We start from the raw sequence: 24274 nt of genomic DNA, 5'->3' as shown, positions 1-24274 counted from the left end.
CTTGCAAATATTTTTCTACAAACAAAATCAGGAAACGGAGTACACTTATTTGCTAGCAGGAGCAAGTCTTCAACTTGAGCCTGATTTGGTTTCTTTTTAAGAAGCCAGCAAACCAAATATAAATTGGGAAAAGGTGTCAAGTGAAGAGCTAGAAGTGATGAAACAATGTTTAGGTATTCTGTAGCTGGGGGAGAAGCAAGGGAGGGTTGCGTCTACTGGCTCTGTTTGTACTCCTGCTTTTCAAGCAATTGTTCTCTTCAACTTCCAGAAGCATAGGGCAGTTTCCAGAGTGAGGTGTAACAGCTGGGTATTAACCAAGCCCTTTTGCCCTGGAGTCTGAGGATAATCTTTTGAAGCCACGCCTCTGATCCTCCTCTTGCTCTCCCAGATTAACCTCAGACTCCAGCCCAGAAGGAGTGTTTTCTGACTCTCCCTCACTTTGGAAATCTAGAGGTTTTTCTAGTGTAGGTTTTTTTCTCTAGCAATTTTTTTCCTCTCACCAAGAAGATCCAGCACTGCATCTCTCCTCCAACGTGCTCAGCGCTGCTAGCAAAGGCCCTGCTAGCACGCGCACGCTCCCCAAGTGGCTGGACGGTCGCGTAAGAGGAGAGGAAGCCTCCGCACCGATCGGAGTGCGTGGAGAGGCCTTCGCACTTCAGCCACCCGATTAGGACTCCGGAGGACCGGGGATCCACAGAGGATCGCCCCAGCGCTCTCCAGCTTCAGAGAGGCTCGGGTCGCAAGCCGGCGGCCGCCATTTTGAATAGGAGCACATGGCTGAGCACATGACCAGCAATCATCTACGGTAGCCGGGAGCGCTCAAGAAGCACCGAGGAGGCCAGAAGAGGCCTAGAGCGGCCCCCACTCTGCCGGTGGATCCGCAGAGGGGCCTGAATTCGGTGCAGGACAGCGCTCGAGCCGCGGATCGGCGGCTGGAAGAAGAAGAAGCAGCTGAGCCGGCAGAGAGAGGAGAGATGAGCGGGAAAAAGAGTAAGTGCAAGGCGGACGCGGCGAGGAGCGGGGATGCTGGACAGAGATCCCTAGGGGCCCCAGATCCAGCCGAAGGGACCTCCAGGGGAGCTTCCCAGGCCACCAGAGGGAGGTCTCCCACCAGGAAGGACACCTCCAGGGCATCCACTAAGGAGACACGCCCTAAAGGAGGCAGAGCTACCAGGGCCTCATCTAGGAGATTTAGGGTGACCATCAGCCCATCGCCTTCTAGGTCACGCTCCCCCTGCAGGCTCCTTGCACTGGCAGAGGCCCAGGAGTCCCCTCCTGGCTCCCCCAGGAGCTCAGGCAGAAGGCGTAGCTCCATTTCGCCCCCCCCTTTCGCCTGCTCATTCCTCTGAAATGAGGGAGGGATCCCTTTGGTCGCAAGGTTTCCAGCCTAGCTAGGCCCAGACTGGCACCAAGTTCACCAGAGGCAAGGGATCACCTGCAACCTCCAGAACTCCGCCCTGCCCTACCAGAGCTAACTGAGAGTTTCCAGGAGGTTTTAGCCAGGGCCTTAACTCAAGTGATGGCTGCTGGGATGCAGCACCAACCCCAGGCCTCACAACAGGGATCATCCCGGGACCAGCTCAGAGATCATCAGACTCTTCCCAGAGTCTCTGTGGCCAGAGAGCACAGGTCCCCTTCTCCCTCCGCTGCCAGTGAACCCTCAGATTTAGAAGAAGGGGAGCTGAAAGACGTGGGGTTCTCTGAGGATGAGGATGCTCAGTCTACAGAGGCCCCCAACATCACGTGCCTGTTTCCCCCCTCCTTATTTAGTTCCCTACTCCGGACCTGCGGACCTGGATCCCCCTCCAGAACCCAGGCCGACCATTGCCACACCTAGCACCAGTAAGGGGAGGAAAAAGGGCCCCTTTCATAGACCCCCGATAAAAAAGGAGGAGATTCCAACTCCAGAGATGTTCATGGAGGTCCTAAAATCTCAGTGGGTTAAACCAGGGTCCTTCCCCAACCCGGGGGGCAATGAGCGGAGGTTCTATAACCTCAACCCCACCTTTGACCAGGCACTCCAGCTCCCGGAGGTGGACAACCCGATCGCCCCTCTAGCCTCAGCCTCATCCGTGGTGACGGGAGACATTGCAAACTGCCTTAAGTCAGAGGATAAGAGGGCGGAAACCGTGATACATAAAACATTTCAGGCAATAACCTGGGCCATTAGGGCGGCCGCTTCTGCTTCCTTTTTTAACAGATCCACGGTGTTGTGGCTGGAAGAGCTGAGAGATAGAACACCGGCCATGGAGGTGCGACTGCTGCAAGCCATTTCGAAGGTGCTGGCAGCCACACAATTCTCTGCGGACGCCACCCTGGATGCAGTTAAGTATGCATCCCGAGCTTCCTCTGTGGCGTCCAGGCGCTTACTGTGGTTGCGCCACTGGCAGGCGGAGTCCTGAGCCAAATGGCACCTTACAGGAGCAGACTACGTCGGAGACAAGCTGTTCGGCGCCTCGCTGGACCCGCTTCTGGTGGAGGACAAAAACAAGAAGAAGGTCCTCCCAGCCACAACCAGACGGTCGGATAACCAACACGCCCCCTACCCCAGGAGAACATCCTTCCGCCAGCCTGATTTGGAGGCTCAGTCTCATAGGTACCAACCCCCCAGGTTCCACAGACAGGGGGACAGGCAGTTTTTTAGGGACAGATTCAGGGGCCAGCAGCAGGGCAAGCGGCCCTTTCGAGGAGGAGGTGGTCGCCCATTCCGCAGGTTCAAGTGATCTAGCCTCGGATCACCCCATTGGCGGTCGCCTCACCCTTTTCGCGGATGCCTGGGAACGCATCACCTTTGACGAGTGGGTCCTCCAGACGGTTAAGCTTGGGTTACACCTGGAGTTCCGCTCGCAACCCCCTAACAGGTTCTGCACCTTCACCTCCTCTGCTGATCCGGCCAAACGGGCACTTAAGGCTAAGGCCATCGAACACCTTCTGGATATCCAGCCCCACTCAGAATGGAGTGCATGATGTGTTTTTTAAATCTATCTTTTCTTTCCTCTTTTTAATTTTTATTTACAGTATTGTGAGCCGCCCAGAGTCCCATGGGATTGGGCGGCATACAAATGTTATTAAACTTCAAACTATCAAGGCCATTGAAGAAGTCCCAGAGGGGGAGAGAGGTTCCGGTTTCTATTCTAACCTGTTTCTGGTCCCCAAGAGCTCAGGAGGGTGGAGAGCTATCCTGGATCTTAAACAACTCAATTCCAGGGTAGTCTGGGGAGCACACCTGGAAGCTCAGATAGCCCAGGGACGCTGGACTCCAACAGATCTGCGCAACAACATCAACTGGTTGGAGCTCAGAGCCATCCACCTAGCCCTACAACACTTCAAGACCAGAGTCACCGGTCACCACATCCTGGTCCTGACGGACAACGTGGCAGCCAAGGCCCACGTGAACAGGCAAGGGGGCACTCACTCCAAGGCCCTTCGCGACGAGGCCCTCCAATTAGGCAACTGGGCAGAGACACATCTCCAGTCCATCAGAGCGGAACAAATCTCCGGGACCGAGAACCAGCAAGCAGATTGGCTCAGCAGGGAGACGGTCGACAACGGAGAGTGGCAGCTCTACCTCAGCGTCTTCCAGCGGATCTGCGAAAGGTTCGGACAACCGACGGTGGATCTCTTTGCAACTCCAACGAATGCCCAGCTGCCGAACTTCATAGCGAGGTTTTCCTCCAGAGGAACCATGGACACGGATGCCCTCCGCTGCAGATGGCCACCAGGTCTACTTTACACATTCGCCCCCCTTCCCCTCATTCCTGGGGTTCTCAGGAGGCTCGTGTCAGAGGGGGCAGAGATGATTCTACTGGCTCCCTTCTGGCCACGCTGTCCCTGGTTAGCAGACTTGGTGGAACTGTCCTCAGCTCCCCATTGGCGGATCCCTCCAGGGGAGGTGTCTCTACATTAGGGGTCTCTGGAGCATCCGGATCCGGAGTGGCTCCATCTGACCGCCTGGCGATTGAGCGGGAGCAGCTAAGAGAGGCCCAATTTTCCTCCAAGGTCATTAGGACCGTCGAGGCGTCCAGGAGGCAATCTACCACCCGCATTTACAACGCCTCCTGGGTGGCCTTTGCTGACTGGTGTAAAGCAAGGGACATTCAGCCTGCCTCGGCCTCAGTACCTCAGGTCCTGGACTTCCTGCAGGAAGGTTTGGAGAAGGGCCTCGCCCCCAGCACTCTTAGGAGACAGGTCTCAGCCCTTTCCACCATCCTGGGGGTTGGGTGGGGGGGGTGGACGCTCCACCCTTATCCCAACATCCGGTCCTCAGGCGCTTCCTCAAGGGAGCGGCGAATCTGAAACCCCCAGCGGTCCATCGATTCCCTTCCTGGGACCTACCTACGGTCCTCCAGGCCTTGACGGAGGCACCGTTCGGACCCTTGAGGGATGTATCCCTTCAATTTCTGACCCTTAAGGTCGTCTTCCTGGTCACCATCACCTTGGCCAGGAGAGTTTCTGAGATCAACGCTCTCTCCAGCAGAGCGGACCTCTGCACATTCCTAGAGAACCAGGTAATCCTCAGATTGGACCCCGCGTTCATGCACAAGGTCAATTCCCCCTTCCACAGGGCTCTAGAGATAGTCCTGCCGGACTTCTGTCCACAGCCCTCCAGCGATAGGGAAAGATCTTGGCACAGGTTGGACGTCAGAAGAGCCTTGCGCATTTACCTTAAGCGCACGGCTCCCTTTAGGCGTTCAGAAGCCCTCTTCGTGTCATATCAACCTTCCACCAGAGGCGCTAAGGTTTCCCCGGCCACCATTAGCAGGTGGATCAGGGCGGCCATTTCACAGGCCTACGAGGCATGGGGAATTCAGGTTCCAGAGGGCATCACAGCGCACTCCACCAGAAGTGCGGCCACCTCAGCAGCCTGGGCCACCCAGGCTCCCATAGAGGAGATCTGCCGGGCCGCCGCCTGAGCGTCTCCTTCACCATTCATTAGACATTACCGTCTAGATGCCTACGCCTACACAGAGGCAGCCTTCGGTAGGAGGGTTCTGCAGGGAGTCCTAGACTCTCGAGGGGCTCAGGCCCAATGATCCCTCCCTAGGACATCTAGCTTTGGTATGTCCCAGCTGTTACTCCTCCCACACCTCACTCTGGAAACTGGCAGTTGGTCTTATCTGAACTGTATGTTTCAGAGAAGGTGTGGGAGGAGTCACTTCCCCCCCCCCCTGTTTAGGGTGCCCTGTGCCAGGGGCCTGAGCTAGCTCAGTGGTCATTCAGGGTCAATAGGAAGGATAGGTGCTTGTGCTGTTGTGTTGTTCTTTCCTTCCAGGGCTGGGAGAGCAAGAGGAGGATCAGAGGTGTGGCTTCAAAAGATTATCCTCAGACTCCAGGGCAAAAGGGCTTGGTTAATACCCAGCTGTTACTCCTCTCACACCTTCTCTGAAACATACAGTTCAGGTAAGACCAACTGCCAATTACCCACAGCACAGATCCTCCTATTTTAATGGAGACTCTGCTCAATTTAGGCTCCCAATATTCCATCCCTTCTCTAAAATTATTTTGGATGATGGTGGAATGAAGATAACAACGATGACTCAGCTTTTCTTCCCCCTGTGTAGAAGTCACACATGTTGAGAATGCATGACGAGACAAAATTGGGAATTTCTGCCATATGCAAATCAACCTTCCTAATTTATGGGATGCTTCTTCAACTCTGGGCAGCCTTGTTTTTAGTAATACATGTCACTAAATGCCTCTTGAAAGCAAGGAAAAGGCAAGGGAGTTAACACCTTATTTCCAGATGTTCTTTGAACACTGCATTCCACAGAGCATCACACATTCACACAGTGTACAAAACCTTACATACAGAGAACCCTGTTACCTTAAGTTGTTCTTCAGACACTACAAGAAGCTGGTGACAACCTTGCATGTTGGGACTTTTGGAGAGGTCATGTGCTACTTCAAGTGGTTCAGGAAGAGGAGTGCTTTGGCCATCCAGAATAATAATGCCAATAACTGGAGCTCTATGCATTAGCTGGATCTCTTTGGCTAAAGAAACAGGAAGAGAAAATGCACAGAGAAATAAGGCAAGATCTAGATCCAAAACATTGGTGAAGAAGAAGCTGCTTTGTTTTGGGATGTGTTTTTTGGCTTGTGTTTCTTTTTATTTTTTTAATACAAATTATACATATTATAGGAACAAAGAGTTGTCCGGGTCTTTTCTTTTACATTCTCTAAATTACATACTCCTTTTTACATCATAATTTTGTTTTCATTTTCCGCCAAATTATTCTCTTATATTATTTTCCATCTTTATAGTTATTTTTTCTTAATACATAAACAATAACTTCAATTACCCCTTCAAAGTTACACCAAATTTTCATTTCTTATTTTCTCCATTGGTATATTTTGTTATAAACAGCATACATCCTCTAATTCAATGTAAGCATAGAGAGCATTTATTTACAATTTTTTTCTACCATTAGGAATATACTATCATTTCTTTATGTCTTAATTAGTTACGTAACAATAATAATCTTACTACTATTCTCTTTAGTCTCTAAAGTAACTCTTTTTCCCTTCTTCCTCTTTTAAAACCATTTTCACTTGGGCTCCCAAAAATCCCAGTTTTAATTCTTTTCCTTCTTCTCCCCCTTTTCCCTAACTTCTTCTTTTTCTTTCCCCTATTTTTGTGGTTATTGTATCTTTTCTTCAGAGTATTTACTCTTATTGTTCTAGTAACTTTCCCCAGGTTTTTCCCTGTTCTCCTTTCATTACTATTTTGGGGTTTCTTTTTTTTTTTTGGAGATGTCCCCCTTTGTCTACTTTTCCTTTGTGACTGTAAATCTCAGTGAAATCTTCTATCTGCATTTTATTTTCAACACTTCTTTTTTCCACCTTACCTTCCTGTATTTCATTTGTGTCCAGTTTTGTGTTTTTTCCTTTATTATATTGCTTTTATGATATTTTCATTGTCACTATTACTGCTCACTCTATTGTGATGTTTCCTAAGCTGCTTTTTGTATATCCTTAGCTTTTTATAATTGGTTTAGCTCATGGCTTATTAGAACTGTAGCGTCAGGTGTTATGCAAGAAAAAAATCATTCTTTAGCTAACTTAATTAATTTCCTGATAGAACACAGCTCCCTTGTTTTGCATGCATTGTTAGTGCCTTAATGATTTCATCATGACTCAGATGAAATACAAGAAGAGCTAATGTGGCTTTAGACTATGAATGGAGAATGGAAATTTCTAATTTCCTTGTCTAGTTACTTTCTCACAATCATACTTCCCTTGCAGGCAATTGCAAAAATAGAAAAAACTATGGTTGAAAAGAAATTTGATAATTGATGTGGAAACATGAGGGGATAATGAGGGGTCCTTGTTGCTCTCTGAGCTCGATTTGTTTTCCAGATATTTCATTACCAAAACTAGGTAACATCATCAGTGCTACCTGAGTGGAAGTTGCCCTCAGTTGATATTCTAGTGGCTTGCCCCATCATTGTTGGTGGGAGTGATCTTGGTGGGTTTTTGGTTAGACTGTTGAATGTTAGCTTATTTGGCAGTTCCTTGATTTCTTCTTGACTGTTGGTTTGATGTTAATCTTGGTGCTACTCTATGCTCATGTGGATGTTGGTTGCTGGTGGAGATGCACTTTGGCCTTTTTGTTTTTTAACTTGTTGATAGTCTCTTTTGCACACTGTGTGAATGTTGCTTGCATAAACCTTATAGCCATCTCCATGGGTCTCTGCAGCTCAGAACACTACACCATGTATAAATGGTGTAGCACATCCATTCACCAAATATCTAAGGCTGGTAATATACCCACCCAAGTCATTTTCTGATTTTCTGTTACACTATGAACTCATCAAGACCATTTATCATCTATGAAAAAATCATGAGCCAGTTCTTTCTGATAGAATGGATACAATCATCACATCCTCAACCCTAAATGCAGTTTATCAATGTGTTTCACTCACCCTGCTCTGCTCTCACAGGCTCATCCATTCTTCTCTCTGCTGGAGGAATGCGCAAGCAGAAGGCATACACTGTGCCCCCATTAGTACCTGCCCACAAAGAAGGGCTGTGCCGAGAACCTGAAAAGAAGTAACAGAACTCATGAGTGGAATTCTCATGCATAACAAGTGATGAAAAACAATGGTTTTCATTTTGTTTTGTTCACACTGGGCTCAGATCTCCAATATAAGCATCAATCTTTTCTGTATAAGTACAGAACTTCTCTGACTCAGTCCAGTTCAGTCCAGCTCAAACACATTATGAATAATGTGGGTTAATGCTTTCTTTAAAAATATTTACATTCCTAGCATTTGTGACAATGTGAAGAGACTGAAAAAATGAAAACAATTATGAGTCTGTATATCAAAACAGCCCTAAAATGTGCCTAATCCAGCAACATATTTCCTTTTTTTAACATTTGTTGTACAACAACTCTAATAGTGCAGCCTCTGAATCCAAGAGGTATTATTTTCTTCTGTATACTATGGGGAAAGCCATCATGTAGCCCTTTTTTCACACTGCATGTGGTTTCTAAAAGTTTATACAAGCATGCCATTTTTCCCTAAATTAAAAAGCCCAAAACTTGATTGTCACAAATGCCTTCCTCACACTTTTCTTAGTGTGATTTGTTATCCAAGTTCTAAAAAATTACTCTAGTACAGGGGTTTCAAACTAGCATTGTAACGTGACTTTCCCCCCTTTGCTAAAATGAGGGTTTTACAGGCCACGAGTTTCACACCCCTGCTCTAGAAATTATGCAACTTGAATAAGTGGTGATCACTGATCCATTGATCAGTGGTCGCCATTTATTCAAGATGCATACCTGAGCCATAGTGAGTGTAGTGGTTAGAATGCAGTACTGCAGGCTACTTCTGCTGGCTGCCAGCTGCCAGCAGTTCGATTCTCACTGACTCAAGGTTGACTCAGCCTTCCATCCTTTCGAGGTTGGTAAAATGAGAACCAACCTTGGGATCAATAGGATGACACTGTAAACCTCTCAGAGAGAGCTGCAAAGCACTGTGAAGCGGTATATAAGCCTAAGTGCTATTGCAACCTGTTCCAGGTGATTTAATATTTAGTGTAAGGATTTAAGTGCATGGATCAATGTGCATATGCTGCTGTTCACATTCATTAAAGGGGTGCAGTGTGTTCTTTTCCTCTTGACAAACATTTCCTGATCCAAAACAAACAAATAAACCTGTTGAAATATTTGGAAGAGTCACTTTCTAAAACCTTTATCTAGAAGAGAACATATTTCATTAATGTCAGAAATCCTAATTGTTTCCAACCAATTGTAGTGATGAGTTATAAAGAATCAAAAAATCCACACATGTGTGTGTATTTTGTAGGCATTGGTGGAGAGTTAGATTCTAGCCAATAATGGTGATAAATACTCTCTACTAACCATTATTTGTTCTCTGAGCAATGGGACACATGGCAAGTCCTCAAAAGTGAAGTATTTCTTACTTACTGTCTCTTAGGAAGGTGTCAGCAAAATATAAGGTGCGCACAAAGCCCGTGAAAGAGTCCTCTGCTGATCGTGCTTCAATCTTTCGTTGGACTGGAGCTAATTCAATTTCTTGTAATGCATCACGATGATGCCTGGAAATTCCCTCCTGCATTGTCCCATGAAATAAAACAGGCAACCATTGAATATCATCACCCTTTGCAGATCTCAAACAAGCAAAACTGTTCAGATTATGATGTTGCTACTCCACTTTTACTAATTTAGCAGTTAATTGAAAACAAACACATAGAACCCTTGTAAAAGAATCAAATGGGTCTTATAAAATGAATGGGTAATAAGCTGAGTATCAGATTCCTGCTGTAATAAATTGAAGGCTTATGAATGGACTAGATTTGGAGTGCATGCATTTGTTTAAAATTGCAGAAGGGAAAGAAATAATTTTTCCTTTCTACTAATCCAAGAGCCCAAGTTGTCTTCACTCAAAAGCAGCACTCTTATTTGAATCTCATTCTTTTCTTCTTGCAACATGTCAGTGCCATGGAAGGCAATATCAAGATCCAGCACCACTGACTTGTCATTTTAAAAAAAGGATGTTAACAAACATGTGAAGTCAAAGAACGCATTGCCTCACCTGGGCAGTTTGCCGCTTCTGATTTGAGACTCTGCTCCTTCGTATCCTACGGAAGGACTGACGGAGAGACTTCTTTAAGGACTTCACCCTGGAAAGTGGGCCTTCCAAGGCCAGGTGATCACTAGGATGGAGGGTGCACCTAGAATGAAGCCAGTAGACATGTGGTCTAATACCAAGGCATTATGACATTTCTTTCATTCAAAATACTAAACTGTGCACTTCATATACTTCACTAGATGCCTACATTGGCCATTCTTTACAACCAACATGCTGCAAAATATTAGAAGCCCTATCAAGAGCCTTTCAATAGTTACTTGTGGATTTCTGTCAATCAACGTGATAGAATAGTTTCCAAGCCATATTAACCTGGTATTTTAAAATTATGTAGCTGGTTAATATTTATGGTAAGTTATCTTGGTGATCCTTATCCTTCTAATGGAACACCAATCCTAAATTCCTGAAGAATCCTTCTGTCAACTCCTTCTCACCTATCAGTCAGAAGGGCTTTGCTTTTATTTTCCCAGAGAAACAGTGAGAAGCAGCATAGTTTCCACCTACTCTGCTATGTTCTAGAACGGGGGTGTCAAACTCAAGGCCTGGGGGCCGGATTTGGCCCATGGGATGCTTAGATCTGGCCCGCAGGGCTGCCCTGAAAACAATGAAGGACCAGCCCACATTGCTTCTGCCAGCGAAAACAAAGCTCAGGAGGGCTACGTGCAGCTCAGGCCACCACAGGCACCCCCAACACGAGTGAGGTTGAGCTGGCCATGGCCAACCCAGCCCCCCCAAGGTCAAACACAACCCTTATGTGGCCCTAAATGAAATCGAGTTTGACACCCCTGTTCTAGAATGTTCAAAAGGAGCTTAAGCTTCTTTTGGGTAGAATTTAGGGAACCAGGATTCTTCTCAATAGTTTGCCCAGAAAATTCCATCTAATTATGCAGACATACCCCTGATACTTTTCCTATCGTTCTTCAGATGTTCAAAACAAGTTACAACTTAACAGATAATGAGGAGGATAATGATTTACTTAAATCAGGAGTAAGCAATGTTTTGATGGCTAGTAGTTACATTTAAAGTTTGGGGAAACTAAGATCGAAGTAGGTGGAGCAGGATTATCAAACTCCTAGCCTGTGGGCCAGATGCGTCACGTTCTGGCCACGCCCATACCCGGTTTAGCAATGGAGAAAAAAGGGCCCATATGTCATGTGATGCCTTCAAGATGAAGTGAGTTTAACACCCCTGAGGTACAGCAATGCTAACCAAGCAAGGCTGCATAGTACCCATTTATGATAGCAACAGGATTATCAGTGGGTTTTACAGGATGGCCTTTTCGTTTTCATAGTTATGTTAAACTTTTAAGTCTTTCTTCTCACTTCCGAATTAACAGCAACCAGGGCGGTGCAGCTTGGAAGAGCTCCAGGAATGTAAAAAAACTTGGGACTCGGTGACCTAAGCCAGTTGGATTTCATTGCAAAACCTCCACTTTATTATGTCAAAAAATACAATACAAAAAATACAATTGAAAACAGAAAAACTTTACAAACTGTATACCAAACATGTCGCATAAGCCTTCTTTTAAACATCATCTTTCCCAAAAAGTAACTTACTTCACAAAAACCAGCCGCTTCTGCTGATGATCAAACAGTCCAAATCCATGGCTTGTACCAAAGGCCACAAGTTTCCATTCTGAATGAAGGGCCAGTGATGTGACCACTGCCGGAGGCTGACATTGGACCAAGACAAAGGGCTGAAAGCCAGGCTCAAATTGGACAGGCCCATCCCTGGTTTTCAGACGTTCATGGCCCTTCCACTTGTAGCCTTCTTGGTCCTGGAGAAAGTCTGCTTCTGCGTGTTCAATCCCCTGTTCTGCTTCTTCATCATTCAGTTCCATGACAAGGACCTTCAGATAAGAGATACATTCCATTCAGAAATCTGCTCTGTGAAATCTCGATACTGCAAATCCCACATTATTTGCACTAGCATTTAATCCAAAATAAATACACTTTCCCATTTGGGCTTTTACCAGCGCAAAACAATTATTTCATTTATTTTCAGACTGCTTTGTTTTCATGTTCCTCTGTAGGAGCAGGGAATTCCAACCATCACATTTATTTTGGGACATAATCCAACAAAAGGATGTTGCTTTAACATCCAAAGAGTCCAAATAAAGTAGAAGCAACATGTAAGCCTTATCTGGTAGTAAAGTGACTATAGGTAGTCCTCCACTTACACCATAGTTGAGCCCAAAATTTCTGATGCTAAGTGAACAATTTGTTAAATGAACCTTGTCCCCTTTCACCACTTTTCTTGCCATAATTGTTAAGTGAATCAGTGAAGATGTTACGTTAGAGACATAATTTTAAGTAAATCTGGCTTCCCCAGATTGACTTTGCTCCTTAGAAGGTTGCAAAAGAGGAGCACATGACCATGGAACACTACAACCGTCATAAATATGAATCAGTTGACAAGCATCAAAATTTTGATCACATGACTGCTATAGGAATGCTGCAATGGTCGTTAAGTGTGAGAAATAAAGACTGAAGACCTGCTTCTGCCAGTTGGCCTGTGGAACCCAGAGCGGGATGGAGTCCATTAAATGGCTCGTGTGAGGTTCTGTTGCCAGGAAGGGGTGTGTGTGTGTGATTTTATTATATTAAGTTATTATGTGACTCTTTTATTAGTTTTATTGTTTTTATATGAAGTTTTATATACTGTAAGCCACCTTGAGTTGCCATGGGAGAATAGGCAGCAATATAAATTAATTAATTAATTAATTAAATAGTCATAATAATAAATAGGCTGGTTAACTCTGCAAGCTGCACTGGTTGCTGGTAAACTTCTTGGTGCAACTCAAGGTGTTGGTTATAAGCTATGACATACGTGACATAAAGCCCAGTTGATGCATTCCTGATTTCTTTTTTAAAAAGGCCATCTATTGGCTACTTGATATTTTCCTTGCCGTCTCCTGTGGCGTCTGCCTAGTTGATCTCTTTTGGATTTCTTTGATCAAAAAATGCCATCTACTGGCATTATGGAAGTGTGCCTCCACTCTCCTGGTGCCTGCCCTCTGGAATGAGGTTCTCCTGAAAACTCTCATCTGGATTGTGTTCTGGAGGACCTTAAAGGCTTCAATCTTCTCCCACATTTTGGGCTAGTCTGGATGGTGCCTCTGGTTGAGTGTGTGATATATGTGTTGCTAGTTGGATTCACCATCATGTTTCATGTTTTGGTATGACTATATACTGGTTATTTTATTTCCTTATTTTGGTTTTAACGAAAGTCAATAGGTACTGGGATGGGGTGGGGTGGCAGGGGCAGCAGCAATGGAAAACAGAGGTCAAAAGGGCACAGATTTGAGGGAGAAAAGTGCGGTGGTAGCTGAAGAGGAGATGAACAGAGCAGGGCAAGGCAGGAGGTCCTGACCTAACAATGGCATAGTGCTAGCCTACTGAACCGCAACCAGAATTACCAAAACTGCTGTTGATAAGCGATCAATTCATGTGATATTTCATCTAATAATCGCTTTATTTAGTAATGAATATTCTGGTCATAAATGGGGTCATTAAGAGAGGATTACCTGCATTGTAGCTGTATTTGGGAACACAAGATGTTGAGGAAATAGCAAAACTTGTGTAGTGCATGCAGAAGGACTGCGGAAGGGATATGGCTTGCTAGAGTTTGGAAATTATTTCTCCAGTGTGCAGTGAAGAGACCATTGTCTGAGAATCTACTTTTTAGCCAGAATTAGCACAGAAAGGACACAATATCTGAGTAGGCTGGATTGCATCCAATTCCCCCAACCCTGAAATTGTTAGGATAACAGAGACGATCTAACAGATCTGTCTAATTAAGAAGGATAATTGTATCAGTGTGAAAGCATGGGTCTCTAAGCTACAATAGCCCATACAAATCTCTTTGATATATATTCATCCTATTAGTACCTGTCCTGCTGTCCCTGCTACAGCTAAATATCCACTGTATTTGCATAAGAAGATCTTCTGGATTCCAAGTCTGGGGTCATCGCTGTAAGGGTCAAAGGAGCCAACCTAATGCAGGAGAGGAAGAAACATCAAATACCACCTGAGCACAAAAATATAGTAAAGTATTGCAAAGAGCACTTGTTTGAAAGTACCGTATTTTCTGGACTATAAGACGCAGTGGAGTATAAGACACACAAAGATTTCGAAGAGGAAAACAAGAAGAAATAGTTTTGGCCTCTATGTATCCCATTTTTACCCTCCCCAGCCCCCAGGAGCACTCTGCAGACCTCCCAAACCCTCTGTGCATCCTGTTTTCGGCAAAAACAGGCCCATTTTTGGCCTCCGGAACCCTTCACGAGTCCCATTTTTGCCCTCCCCAGCTCCCAGGAGCATTCTGCAGGCTTCCCAAACCCTTCACACATCCCGTTTTCACCGAAAACAGGATGCACGGGGGAGGGGTGTGTGTTTGGGAGGCCAAAACCAGGGCTGTATTTGGTCTATAAGACGCACAGACATTTCAACCCCTTTGGTGTGTGTGTGCACCTTATAGTCCGAAAAATACGGTACATAATATAGAACAAGCTTTGACCTCAGCCGGTTAAGGCTGCTTACCTTGCGCAGTGGAGGCCATTCATCCTCTCCCAGCTGCATATTGTCATTGAGATCTGCATCAGTGAGAAACACCTTCACTGTGCTTAGTTTATACAGGAGGCTTAGACACACACCAGATGCATTCCAGAAGCGCACTGTGCCATCCTCGTGCCTGAGCCCAAAGCAGAAAGGCAGGTTATACCAGAATCACTCCCTGATTTATACCATCTCTCCCTGAGAGATGCTGAATGACTGGCTGCTCCATAATCAAAGCTAGCCTGGTGGAAGCGTTTTAGTCAATACATATTAAGTATTAATGGGGCAAAAAGTAATTTAAATTTCCTCTTGCTAGTCATGTAGGCTTACAAAACTTTCATTATGCAAAATTCCCTTTTCACACTGATCTCTCTCTGCATGCACCTCAGAGCAGTTTTGGCAAAACATTGTAGGGCAGCCTTTCCATACTTGGTGTCTCCAGACTATTTAGACTTCGGATCCATAATCTCGAGTCAGCATGCTGGCTAAACTTTGTGTCACTGCAGGTGAAGACCACTTGGAGGTCATCAGACTGGGGAAGAATGTCATCAAGTGCGTACTGAGCCTATACTATATAGCTGTGATGACAAACCTAAGGCATGTGTGCCAGAGGTGGCAGGCGGAGCCGTTTGTCAGGACACGTGAGGCAATGACCTGTCAGCTGGCCAGAGCACATGCGCGCGCTGGCCAGATGACTTCAGCTTTCTTTTGATGCAGTTTTTCGCCCTCTGGAGGCTTCCCTGAAGCCTCCAAAGGGCAAAAAACCAGCCCTACGGGCAAACTGGAAATTTAGGGACAGACTTCTGGTTTGCTCGTAGGACCATTTTTTGCTCTCCGGAGCCTTCAGGGAAGCCGCCTGAAGGCTCTGGAGGTCACAAATCAGCCCTATGGAAAAACCGGAAGTCACTTTTGGTTTGCTCGTAGCACCGGTTTTTGCCCTCTGGAGCCTTCAGGGAAGCTTCAAAATTGGTCGAAAATCGGCCCTACGGGGAACCTGGAAGTTCGGGAATGGTGCCTTTCAGTTTGTCCGTAAGTCCATTTTTTGCCCTTTGGAGCCTTCAGGGAAGCTCCTGAGGTCTCTGGAGGGAGTCTGGGAGGGGCGGGGAGGCTGTTTTTGCCCTCCCCAGGCTCCTAGAAAGCCACTGGAGCCTGGGGAAAGCAAAAAAAAAAAAAAAAAAACCCATGGCAAAAGCGAGGGCGCTGATTGCATGCATGCACGTGCGCTTGGGGGGCAGACGCATAACATTATGGGTGTGGCACGCCAGCACACGACCCCCCTGTGCTCCCCCCGCTTTTGACACAGCAGCCAAAAAAGGTTTGCCATCACTTCTATATAGATAGGCATATAGCCGAAACCTATACTGAGCTGTTCTGCCTAGTGCAGAAAGAAGAAGAGCTGCCCAGAACATTTCTTGGTCACATCAGACTGCAGGTGCCTGGCAGCAAGTCTTTTGAGAAAAACTTGCCTTCACCAAGACAAAGAAAATCAGGGCAGCTATGTTCTATCCATATTTGTTTCCAATAGTTCTGAAGTATATTTAAAAAAATATTTACCTGGAAAGGGACTTTTCTTTCCAATGAGTGTTCTAAAGTAGCTTCTCTTTCATACCTCAACTTAGTAAACCAAATATAAAAGAAATAAATTGCCATAAACAATTTGAATGTTTGTCAGTCCACTTTTGGCTTACTCGTCTTGGGCTATCCTTCCCTACCATGATTACTAGCCTGTTCTAATCACTAATAGTGCTTAAATAATTGGTGCCTGGACTTATCAACCTTCCTCTCTCTAGTTCTACTCCTCCTCTATTTTCATTTCTTAAATTACAGCTGCAAAAATGATATAGGAGATCTATATAAACTACAGCTATTATTTAAAAAAAAGAATGTGTTTTTTTTTTAATGTTGATATTACACATGCGTATGTATACACACAGATACATACTTCCAGCAGCAGTAATTATTCCAGAGCATCAGTACCATTTGGCTTTCAGGACTACCATATCCCAACTCCTGCCTGCAAATATCTCTCTTTAACTTAACTGGCAAAGTGCCTGGATCTTTAAGTACAATCTTACCAGGAATTTACACAAATACCTTGAAAATCCCTTTAGAATGTTTTTGTCTCTTTTTGAAATTTCAAATAGAAAAGGCAGCAATATGAGGCTACTTAACATGCACAGCATGCAGGATTAGATCACCTGTAACATCCTACCCCATTTGTTTACTTATATGTTAAAAGGTTGTTTTAAAAATGGAGTGTTCGGAAATCCAATTTAAAGCCTGCGATAACTAAGCGGTCATTTCCAAAATGATTGGCAGTTCATTTACTGCTGCAAAGGTTATGTCCCTCATTTTCTATTGATTGCTTGTTACAGACTAAGCAGAGGGAAATAAGGCAGTGACGAGTTACTGTTTCTACAGGAGTAAAGCCAAGGATGAATTTGCATGCTTATACCTACCCGGTAAGCAGTAAATCCCGCTGGGGAGGATCTGGAGCTTTGCTGATACCCCCATTAATTGGCCAGGACTGGGAAAATGGAAAAGAGAATTTGTGGGAGGAGAGATCACAAATGGTGAAGGATAGTTATGTCTTTACAGAATAAAAGACTTGGTAGCAGGAAGCAATTAAAATCCATCAACCACTTGTTTATCTGAAATGACTCTATGCATGTATGATATGCACATGCATTCATGTGCAATTTTTCCATGTGAGGGTGGACTGCGGCTGAATACAAATCCCCCTTCCTGTTAAGAAACTCTACAGATGTACATCAATATATGTCCAGAGTCTCCCTTCTTCTGTACTATACAAATATCTATATAACAAGGTTACTGTAGGGATTGAGGAACATGGATGTGACAGAGATCAGTGACAGCAGGTAAGGTTGGTTCACACAACCCACTATGCTTCTCCAGGCTGGGAGAAAATCTTAACTTTCACAGTCTTAAGTGAAATCTAGCCCAATTTCAGTTTTTTGAGCTTTGTCAATCGACAAGACAAAATTTCAGAAAGATACACTTCCCTGATCTGCTTGAAAATAATATCCTATAAGCAGATAACTACACAATTGGGAAAGATGTAATATAATTACAGAATTCAGTTACTTTTAGGTAAAAAGGAAGATTAAGCTTCACAGCATGACATACAGGAGTGACATATAAAAAAAGCAAAGGGATAGCTACAGATAGTCCTCGATGTAAAACCATTTAGTGACCATTTGAAGTTACAACAGCATCAAAAAAAGTGACTTAGCACCGTATTTCACACAATCATTGCAGCATCTCCATGGTCACATGGTCAAAATTCAGACACTTGCCAACGGACTCATATTAATGATGGTTGCAGTATCTTGGGGTCAAGGTGATCACCTTTTGCAGTCTTCTAACAAGCAAAGTCAATGGGAAAGCCAGATTCCTTTAACAACTGTGTTACTAACCTAACAACTGCAATAATTAACTTAATAACTGTGACAAGAAAAGTAAAAAATGGGGCAAATCTCACTTAACAACTGTCTTGCTTAGGAATGGAAATTTGGGGCGCCATTGTGATTATAAGTCGAGGACTACCTGTATTAGTGTTAGTGGGAAAACTAGCTTTCCTCATAATAACAAACTCTTGGATAATTTTGTGGCTAAAATTATCCACCAATAATTTCATTAGTGAGCTGTGTAATATTTTGGAGTTGATTTGGGTGAACTATGGAGAAGGACAATTGAAGCACCTGTCTCTGTCCCAATTAAAACAATTGTCCCTATTTTCAGGAATACTATGAGCCCAACCCGCTCCCCAATGAAAAATAATGCAGCTGTCTTAAGGAGTAGCAGGTAAGTGCTGGATTCAAGCTTCTGCCACATTATATTAGTGCTAGCAAAGAGTACTTTATTGTCACGGCAGGATTATTCATAATCACTAATTCATCTTATACTCTTATTTTTCCTCTAATGTCAATCAAGCATGTTCTGTACAACTTATCAAATGAAACTGGTGCCGAGACTGCCATTTTCCCCTTTGCTCCTATATTTCCTTAGAAGCAGGAATATTTTTTACCTCCAAAGCCTTATCTGAGGTCATTCAAAATCCAGTATTAACCAAGGAGAAAAACAATTACAATCTGTACCCACTTCAAATGCATCCCTATTTCAGTAGAACGGGCAAGTCATACCATATTAGAAAACTGAACATTCTGCTTGCTCCCAACATTGATGATCCTTTCCCACAATTTTAGAGGAATGTTGGAGACATGGTGAGAACATGTGATGGCTGAGCAGTGGAGAGATGCAAGATACGGGGGTTGGACAGATGGCCAGCCATGAGACTTCAGGTCTATTACTACTAGTTCTTCTTCTGCCAATACCACCATGGCGGAAGGGTCATCAAACTCTGTGGGAGAGAGAATCATCTATAACAATTATTTCACAGAGGGGTGCACAAACTCAAAATGCTAGTTACATGGTTTATCTACATTAAAGGCTCAGCAAGAATCCAGTATTTAATATTGAATCTCACATTTTTATGTTGTAAATCCCTGGGTGTCATTTTTGTAAAATCCAGGAACATCGAAACACAATAAAGACTATGAGGTAAAAGTGAGTGTTTACATTTTCCCCAAACATTCTAAAACAGTGTTTCTCAACCTTGGCGACTTTAAGTCCTGTGGACTTCAACTCCCAAAATCCCCCAGCCAGTGGGGCTGGGGAATTCTGGGAATTGAAGTCCACAGGACTTACAGTCGCCAAGGTTGAGAAACCCTGTTCTAAAACAACATCAGACTGCACTTTTATGGAAGGGAACTTCATAGCACTGGAGCCGCCACCCAAAAGTCCATGGTCTTTATAACAGAAGGCAACCTACTGTCCAAGATGGTATGTTCACAAGGCTTCTACCAGAGGAATGTAGTTCCCAGATAACTATTTAAAGAGGAAGTCATTTTTTTCAAGGTAGAGAATTCTAAAACATTTAGAGATTTTAATGACATTTGAGCAATAAACCCAGGGCCGCCTCAACATTATGGGCCCACGGGCAAAGCAGTGTACTGGGGCCTCTACGACAACTACTCACAGGAATAAAAATGTAAATGGTTGATAAAATTAAATATATATTTGCATGTTGGTATTAATTTAAAAATGCAGTAAAACATAATAAATATGTCGCTGTATTTATATGATGCAAGGTGCATTGAAGGGTTAACATACATAGATTACTATGGGGCCCCTTTGCTTGTGGGGCCCACGGGCAAGTGCCCATCAGGCCCATGCATTAAGACAGCCCTGCAACCTATTGGGAAATGACGGTTTAGTCAGAAAAAGTGTTACGTGCTTAGACTTGAATTCAGTTGACAGCTTGGCTAATTTTTCAAGGGCATCCTCCCTTTCACCAAATGGATTACAACAATCCAATCAGGTGGGACAAACCCATCGTTATTGGTAGCTAAATCAGTCTTTCCAGGAAGAGACATACGTGAATCATAACAGGAGCCCAAAAAAAAGTCCTTTCTGAAAGGCTGAGCTCTTTCCCAACCCGCTAAACTCTTTCTTTTGTCGAAATTCAGTTTTAACCTGCAACACTTTATCCAGTCCATAATCTAACCCCAGGGGGAGTTTGAATTTAGGCCAATTTGGTAGATTTCAGGTTCTTAAAATGTACCAACTTGGCTAGTTACAAGAATTGTTATCTGGAGAATAAAAATTGTGTTTTCAGCTTTGACACTACTTCTGCTGGAGAACTTTATTAATTTGCTTTTGGAAAAGAAAATGCAGATAAGTTAGTATTGCATTTCAATCAGCAACACTGATTCTTCCCTGTGATCACTATACAGCCATTTCTGTAAAGCACTATGAAGTGGTATATATATAAGTCTAAGTGCTCTTGCTATTTCCATTCCAGAGACACAGCATGTACTTTCAGCTAATGCATCGTTACAATTTTCAGGCTACAGTGGATCCTGAAAGCTCAGAAAATGTGTTATCAAAGAATTATTCATAGTCTGTCCTCCTCCAAAATGTCAAATCTTTAAAAATATCTAAAATTTCACATTTAACCATTTTATCACATGCAACTTTAAATTGCCACATAATTTATATGTAGAAAAATAAACAGGTAGCAACATTTAAATTAATCAAAAATTAATTAAAGATGTTCATATTTAATTTCAGGCAGAATTTGATTTATTTTTCAAAAAAAGTATTTTTTTTAAAAAAGTGAATGAATTCTTCCTTCCTTCCATTAAAAAAACTTTAAATTACCTCTCTGTGTAACATAATAGACACAAAGATATAAACAGATCAATCAATCAATAAACTAAACAATAATTAACAATCTATAATTTTACAGACATTTATTGGAAAGAGTAAATTACACTGAAAACAGGAATATTTTTTGGGTAGGATTGTAATCTCCCTTCAAACATGTGCCAGCATCTATAACATAATCAATGCACTTTGCAAGTAAAATTACCATTAACCATTTTCCTGCTATATGTCATCAATCAATACGGTAATTATAGTACTGCCTGAAATCTGATCAAAAAACATTTCTTTATTTAAGGAGGGAGATAAGCAAAATAAGAACTTTCTGGAACACCCAAATGACTTCTTCCTGAGTGTTAATGATACACACATTTTTTTTGCTTCCATGAAATATAATAATAGAGATGTGCAAAATGTTCTATGCATAACTGCTGTTCTGGGAAGCAATTTCTGGTTTCATGCCCAAATCACTTGCCACTCTATCTGAGTAAAGCCATGCCAACTTCTCTCTAACACTTCCCCCCAGGCTGCCTCTCATTAGGCCCCACCCCCTCCCTGGACACATGGAACCCTCCCCACCTCCATCCCCCTTCAGCTCCCGGAATTCCTGCTTTCATGCCTTTCATTCCAAGAGGACCAAGTCCCTAGGTCCTATGCCTCCTAGACAAAGAGGGAGATGTTTGGTCAACCGGACTATCTTCTCATCAATCAAGAGTTAGAATTCCAACCTCTCATCAATGTACCCTCAAACCAGACAGGGTTGTGGTTGCCCCTGCTGCTGCTAACCCTGGCACTTCCCACAATACAGAATTAAGATGGAGATGTCACTTCAGGCCAAGGTGCTGGACATGGCTCACACAGCAGATGAATCAGCCTGGTTATGAGCTGTTTTTCTGGGCAGCCAAATCTCAACCACAGAGGTGTGGATTCACAGGAGATGGTGAGTTTTCCTGGTTTCATGCCAAACTGGCTCTTACCTACCAACCTACCTACCTACCTACCTACCTACCTACCTACCTACCTACCTACCTGGTTATAGCCCACATCTTCACTGTTAAAAGCATATCCCACCTCATGCAAAAAGTGTCCCAAGAAAACACCCCTGCAAAATGCATTGTAAGCTGGCATCCGTGCAATGTAAACTTTGCTTAAGCATTACTGATAACATTCCTTCATAAGGCATTGCTAAGTCAAAGTATAAAGCCATCTGAAATGGCCACATTTGGTGGGACATTTCAGGCAGAAAACACTGTATAAAAACATAAAATTAAAAAAAAAGAGTGCCGTTCTCCACAGGGGTTGTTTTTGGAAAAGAAAGATTCTCCTCTCGTATTATTTCCAACTGGCAGAGTAGCCAGCATTTTTGTACACCCTTCTCAACAACCTTTTTTTTTCAGAAGCCACCTCAACTGATCGGAGGCCAGACCCTGAATAAACACAACAGCTTCCCAACACCAGGCGTGAAATTATAGGAATATTACTCATGGACAATGAGCGACCGAAGGGCTCAAAGTGCTGAGCAAAACAAACAATAAGTAAGATTGGATAAAGGCTTCAGAAAGCAGCCACTGCAAGCCACAGAAACCTCAGATGACTGAACAATTTCCTGGATTAAGCAGGCAAATTCCGGTTTACATTGCAATTCATGCGGTTTGTGCCAGCGGCTTGTCAGCAAAGCACGTCACTAGGACCCTGAACTTCCAAGGGACTGAGGTTGCACTGCCTCTTTTGGCAGAAATACAGAAGAAAGCTGAGCTCAGTGCTTGTGTTTCTTTTCTCTCTCTCTCTCTCTCTCTCTCTCTCTCTCTCTTTCTCTCTCTCTTCCCCCACCCCCAAGGAACAGGAATGGAGCATAGCATTAACAGCTCCTTCTGTCTGAAAGCAACTGAAGCAAAGCCAAAGGGATGGAGCAAGACCAAGATAAGGAAAAGCCCAGGGGTTCACAGGAAGAAAGCTTACTCATTTGCAGTTACTTAAGATAGCCTTCCCAAGTAGTATGAGTCTGCGGTGCTTCCTGGTAAATTAGGAGTCAAATCTTTGGGGAAGAAAGGATAACTTAAATCCAAAGGGAACTAGGGCCCTTTCTCCTTGAAGTCTGTCTCTCATTAAGTCCCAGCAATTACCGGTACAAGAAGCAGGTCTGATTTCCTTCCTGCTCTAAACTATTTGTTTGTTCAATTAAATGTTCCAGATATCAATTAACAATAACGAATCTTTGATGTATTGGGTACAAATCAGAAAAAAGATGTGAACATTGTGAAACAGTTCCTGCATTTCAATAAAGTAAGGTTTGTTCCAGATTGCTATATCAATGTATTGCAATGGGGAAGATATGTGATTTTTTTCAACTACTATCTATATTTAAAATCAATTTTCCCCAACGTTTTATATTTCACTCTTTTATCTGGATGTTTTGTTTTCACTTTAATGTACATTTAATACTTTTGAATACTATTTAAATATCGAATACTATTTAAATATTGAATACACACTATTTAATACACGCTAATGGAGTAAAATCAGTGCATAATATATGTGAAATATACTACAACAAAACAAAAAATCTGATGATAGCAACCTGCAGCAAAACCACTGACAGATTACAGTACATTTCTACCTACTGTATACTGTGTGAGATAAAAGGCTAGATATAAAACAGAAAACAAAATGAAAGTGCTTGAGTGAACAACAGCGCCCTACCCTGGCATCTAAATGTTTGTAAAATAGATGATAGGGATAACTTCACAAAATAATATTCCAAAACCAGGGCACACCACCTACAATTATGTGCAGAAGGAAATGATATTTAGCCTCTGCAACAAATGTATTTGGAGAAGGGTATCAGAAACACATTTTGAGTTATGAGCAAGTTAATAGTTGCTTCACAGTCTTTAAAAACTTAAGTGGCTTAGGGTTTAAATGTAATTGAACCTAAAAACGAACAGGCAAGCACTTCAGTTCTTCTAAGGAATATAGAGGAATGGTGTGACAAGGGAACAAACTACTCACAAATTAGTCAATTAGTCTCCAAGAGTTCAGAAATGATACTGTATTAAATCACTATTTCAGCCTTCTACATACCTGCAAATGGTTCAGCATTGGCAATGACAAAGAAGTCTATAACCCGTGATGTGAAGTCAAAGGCAATCTGCCGACCGCCATGAGAAACTGTAATGCTATGTCGGTCACCAAAGCTGGCTCGAGGCATCCCTCCTTGGAATATGAGGTAAGGGAGCCTTAAAGAAAAACAGATAATATTCTGAGTCTTTAACAGCATTTCATAGTTAGTTTTTTTTTTTTTTTTTTAAATGGTCTTACTGAAAACTGCATCTCTCCATCTTTAGAATCAAATCCTTTAAA

General features: G+C 43.4%; 1 protein-coding gene across 5 annotated transcripts in view; it reads right to left on the bottom strand.

The window, feature by feature from the left end:
• LLGL2 (LLGL scribble cell polarity complex component 2) overlaps nucleotides 1-24274 on the bottom strand; it is an 84986-nt gene that overhangs the window by 13351 nt on the left and 47361 nt on the right. For all 5 annotated transcript variants that reach the window (XM_032209435.1, XM_032209438.1, XM_032209437.1 and 2 more), the window contains 10 exons: nucleotides 23996-24150; nucleotides 18832-19049; nucleotides 17128-17195; nucleotides 14654-14804; nucleotides 14003-14107; nucleotides 11669-11961; nucleotides 10059-10197; nucleotides 9431-9575; nucleotides 7923-8039; nucleotides 5825-5991 (listed from right to left, as the gene is read on the bottom strand). In XM_032209435.1, the coding sequence (XP_032065326.1) occupies nucleotides 5825-5991; nucleotides 7923-8039; nucleotides 9431-9575; nucleotides 10059-10197; nucleotides 11669-11961; nucleotides 14003-14107; nucleotides 14654-14804; nucleotides 17128-17195; nucleotides 18832-19049; nucleotides 23996-24150 (1558 nt within the window). The remainder of the gene's footprint in view (nucleotides 1-5824; nucleotides 5992-7922; nucleotides 8040-9430; nucleotides 9576-10058; nucleotides 10198-11668; nucleotides 11962-14002; nucleotides 14108-14653; nucleotides 14805-17127; nucleotides 17196-18831; nucleotides 19050-23995; nucleotides 24151-24274) is intronic.

This window comes from Thamnophis elegans, chromosome 2 (genome assembly GCF_009769535.1).
Source record: "Thamnophis elegans isolate rThaEle1 chromosome 2, rThaEle1.pri, whole genome shotgun sequence".
NCBI lineage: Eukaryota > Metazoa > Chordata > Lepidosauria > Squamata > Colubridae > Thamnophis > Thamnophis elegans.
Note: the sequence above shows the minus strand (reverse complement) of the source record. Positions and strands in the feature narration are given on the sequence as shown.